The sequence below is a fragment of the Alnus glutinosa genome, chromosome 1 (genome assembly GCF_958979055.1).
Source record: "Alnus glutinosa chromosome 1, dhAlnGlut1.1, whole genome shotgun sequence".
Classification (NCBI taxonomy): Eukaryota; Viridiplantae; Streptophyta; class Magnoliopsida; order Fagales; family Betulaceae; genus Alnus; species Alnus glutinosa.
This window is the reverse complement of record NC_084886.1, coordinates 50,589,139-50,592,742: the sequence shown is the minus strand read 5'-3', so window position 1 is coordinate 50,592,742 and position 3,604 is coordinate 50,589,139. Positions and strand designations below refer to the sequence as shown.

General features: G+C 37.9%; 1 protein-coding gene across 1 annotated transcript; it reads left to right on the top strand.

The window, feature by feature from the left end:
* The first annotated feature begins 1,111 nt into the window (after window positions 1-1,111).
* Window positions 1,112-3,381, top strand: LOC133857084 (protein PLASTID TRANSCRIPTIONALLY ACTIVE 7). The gene is made up of 4 exons (XM_062292203.1): window positions 1,112-1,209; window positions 1,449-1,505; window positions 1,616-1,675; window positions 2,953-3,381. The coding sequence occupies exons 1-4, from the start codon at window positions 1,165-1,167 to the stop codon at window positions 3,286-3,288; spliced, it is 498 nt and encodes a 165-aa protein (XP_062148187.1). The 5' UTR covers window positions 1,112-1,164; the 3' UTR covers window positions 3,289-3,381.
* Window positions 3,382-3,604: the final 223 nt, after the last annotated feature.

The following is a 3,604-nucleotide window of genomic DNA, read 5'->3' as shown; positions in this document are numbered from 1 at the left end:
GTGAGGGCCACGATCACCTCTCTGGCCGGCGGAATGGTGTTTTCGAGAAGGAATGCTGATTGGCTGCAGTAGGGGTGGCCCTGTGTGCGGCGCACGTTTTACACGCGCCAGTGTCGGGGTTGCTCTCCACTTGCCGGCTTAGCGTTTTATTGTCTGTCTGTTTTGTATATTCTTACTTTCTTTCACAGCTTACTATTGTAAAGGGCTGAAAATTACTTGAGCATTTAGGTGGCTTGAAAGCTAGACCAGGCTTTCTCATTTTTAGATGGGTGGTGCTTTATTGTTTAGAGAAGGCTATATTTTTGTTCTTGTAATTTTAGCTTGTTGCTTTGGTAACTGCTTTAAGTTAGGTTTGATCCTAGCTTGGTGTTTAGAGATTCTTTATCTCTATTCACTACCTTCAACCTTTGGGTTTGTGCTGTAGATGTTGGGACTGAGTTATTTGCCTTCGGGCTTTTATTGAATGAATGTCTCTGTTCAAAAAAAAAAGTTTTTTTTCCTTTATTCGAAGTTGACAATTATTTTTGTGTTTTGTAAAATGAAAATGTTTTGAATTGGTTGTTAACGTATTTGTCATGAGAAGAACAAAAACAAATGTAATTATATTTTCCAGGAATATTACACTTAAAGAATGTAACGTAATTGTTGCTCAAATATATGTTTCTAAAAATGCAGGATAGGAAATAAAATGTGTGGACTTTTATAAGAATCTAGAAATACTTATGGGACATAAAATTTTAATTATTCTAAAAATGTCTTAAACCCAATCCCGATTGAATTAAGATCTCCTCAAATTCTTTGCCAGAATTTGATAGAATTCGGGCAAGTAGTTGTGAGTGAGCATTTATGGGATCCACTTGACCAAATAAAAGTTGGGCTGCCCAATTGCTTATTCGGTCAGGTGGATCCCATAAATGCTTACTCACAACTACTTGTCCAAATTCTATCCAATTCGGACAAAGAATTTGAGGAGATCCTGATCCACTCCAATTACAATCGGGTCAGGTTCGCTACGTTAACTTACGGGCCGAGCACTCGAGCCCAACGAGCGATGGTATTCTCGTAGTTTACCCAAGGATTTGGTGGCATTCTCCCGGGGTAAAGCAAAGGCTCAAGTCAAAAGCAAAAGAGAAAAAGATAACGCTATTAACGCGGAGAGCGCAGATGGCGTTTTCCACACTGCCCTTCGGTCTCGCTTCGGCTTCACCTGTGATTTTTCTCTCTCTCGTTTTCCTAGGAAACTTATCTGTTTGTTTCTCGAGAAAACTTATGGAACGTAAAATTTTAGTATTGAATTAATGAAGTGAGTAACAACATAAAACTCGAAATCTTATGGTATTTTCTATGAATCTCTCATTTTTCTCGGGAACCAAACAGGAAATTGGTTACTTTTTTTGTTGCACCATATTAATACCGTAAATTTTGTTATTTTTCTTTTTGAAATACAGAGGATTGAGATAAGAGCTGGGAATCAATGGGGGCTGAGCTGCTCTGTTCGCTCACAGGTTAATATTGCATTTCGAAGCTCTGTGCGAATTGATTGTTTCGGAAATTAGGGTAAATGTAGTTCTATTAATATATAATTATTTTAATTTCGTGTACAAATCGTTGGCAGGTAATGTCCCTAATGCAAAAGGACGATCGTGCCCGGCGAGTGTGGCGGCGAAGGAAATTGGTACCAAGAAAAGCCCCTAATTTGTTTGCTATATAATCTATGAATTTATTTGTTACACATGTATATAACTCTAAGGTGTTGGCTCAAGTGGTAAGAGCCTTGGTCTCATCATGTCTAATGGTCGAATCTCCTTGGGTGCAAAAAATTTGCACGGGTCCTTGTCATAAAATATATATATATATATATAGCAATTGCACAAATTGAAAGAAGTTTTTTGAAAAAGAGGAGGCGATTAGAATTTCTTAAGGGGAAAGATGGTATTATCAATGAAGTAAATGGTATTCATGTTTTAATTTTATTATTTACTCTCTTTTTGTCAATTTGGTGCATGAATAACTTTGACTGTGGTAGGAAATAATATCTATTGGTGATGACATTGAGTGTAAAATCAATGGGCAGTGCTGATTGTTTGGAAAGGAGTAGAATTTGCAGTTTAAAGGTAGTATGAATCGGCAAAAAAGAAGTAATGATTTGGAGGTGGAGTAGATCTATGGTGCAACAAAGAAACAAGCATCAGATAAGAATAATGTTAAAAATCACATTTTTATCCCACAATGCTTAGATAAAAGCTTACGGCTATTGATAGAGTTTTCTCTTGCTCCTGCTTGGTATATGGTTAGACAGTAGACACATTTTATTGCCGAATGCAATTCATGCTGCTTATCTCTTATTCCTACCATTGTTAAGAATTTTGGGTGGCTTAGTATATAGCCTGTTCATGTCTTCAGAAATGGGTGGGTAGGTATTTCGGCATACATGCTGGATAGAACAAAGCATATGGCGTGTTCATGAGCAAGATAGAACATTTTCAGCTTCAATATAAGTTAAGGGAAACTTGTGTGTGGACTTTATGGCAAGTTCGAGTGTGGATGCTGCTCTTATAGACTTCCACACCCCACCAGAAGGAAATGGACCTTTTTCCTGGATTGACCTACTTTAGGGTTGGAACAAAGTATCTGATCTCGTATCTTTTTCCCCTGAGATGGAATTGGCCAATGAGGTAGTATGTTTGTTTTGTGTCCCCTATAACCCAAAATGATTTTTTTTTTGGTGAATATTCTGCTCAATCTTGATGTGTTAAGTATTTAAAGCCCAGGCAAGATACTAGGGAAGCAGTTTTCCCACTGCTTCTTATGCATTGCTGTTTATCTGTTCAAGAACAAAAATTGCAATTGAATCACTATTGAGAGTACTTTCCAAGAACATAATCGCGGCAATTATGTTATGGGCAAACCTTCTCTGATACCACGCTCACAAGTACTGTTTATTTGTTTCAGACAAAGAAGGATGACATGTTGCGCTACAAAATGGAGCGGATTCCTTTCCTTGAGGAGCAGGTGAGGAAGATAAAGGAAACAGGAAAGGTGTTGACCATGGACATTGAAAGATTGTTGCTATCAGAGGACAACCGCTTTGATTTTGTGAACGAGGTAGCTGCCGAGGCCATTGAATATGTTGAGAACAACCGGGATGAGTACGGAGGTAAGAAAAAAGCCATCCTTCATGTGCTCAGCAACCGTATTAATGATGCTGGGTTTTTCCGACCAGAGGCGTACGAGGAATCTGACCCCTTCAAGCCTGGGCCTCATTACTTGAAAGAAGAATTTACATAGGCTTAGATGGATATATTGTGTGTTAAAGTTGTATAATTGTCAGTTTCTTCGAGACTTTATTCTCTTCTTTCCTAGACCTTTCTATTCTATTCACCATGCTGAGCTTTTTTTTTTTTTTTTGAGACACACCATGATGAGCTTGCACTGGGAGACTGGGAGTGAATTCTGAGATTTAGTCACACGAAATCACACTTTTATTTTATTACTATCTTAAGTTGCCGACGAGATAGTACTAATAAGCTCTTGGATTAGTCCTTATTATTTATTAAACGAAAAATATAAAGACTAATTGACACTATCACATCAATCGGGTGGA

Excerpts from the sequence above, each read along its gene's own strand:
- LOC133857084 (XM_062292203.1), top strand. The coding sequence starts at position 1,165 with ATGGCGTTTTCCACACTGCCCTTCGGTCTCGCTTCGGCTTCACCT. Across the intron at positions 1,506-1,615 it reads GCTGCTCTGTTCGCTCACAG|GTAATGTCCCTAATGCAAAA; the intron begins GTTAATATTGCA and ends AATCGTTGGCAG. Across the intron at positions 1,676-2,952 it reads TGTGGCGGCGAAGGAAATTG|ACAAAGAAGGATGACATGTT; the intron begins GTACCAAGAAAA and ends TATTTGTTTCAG.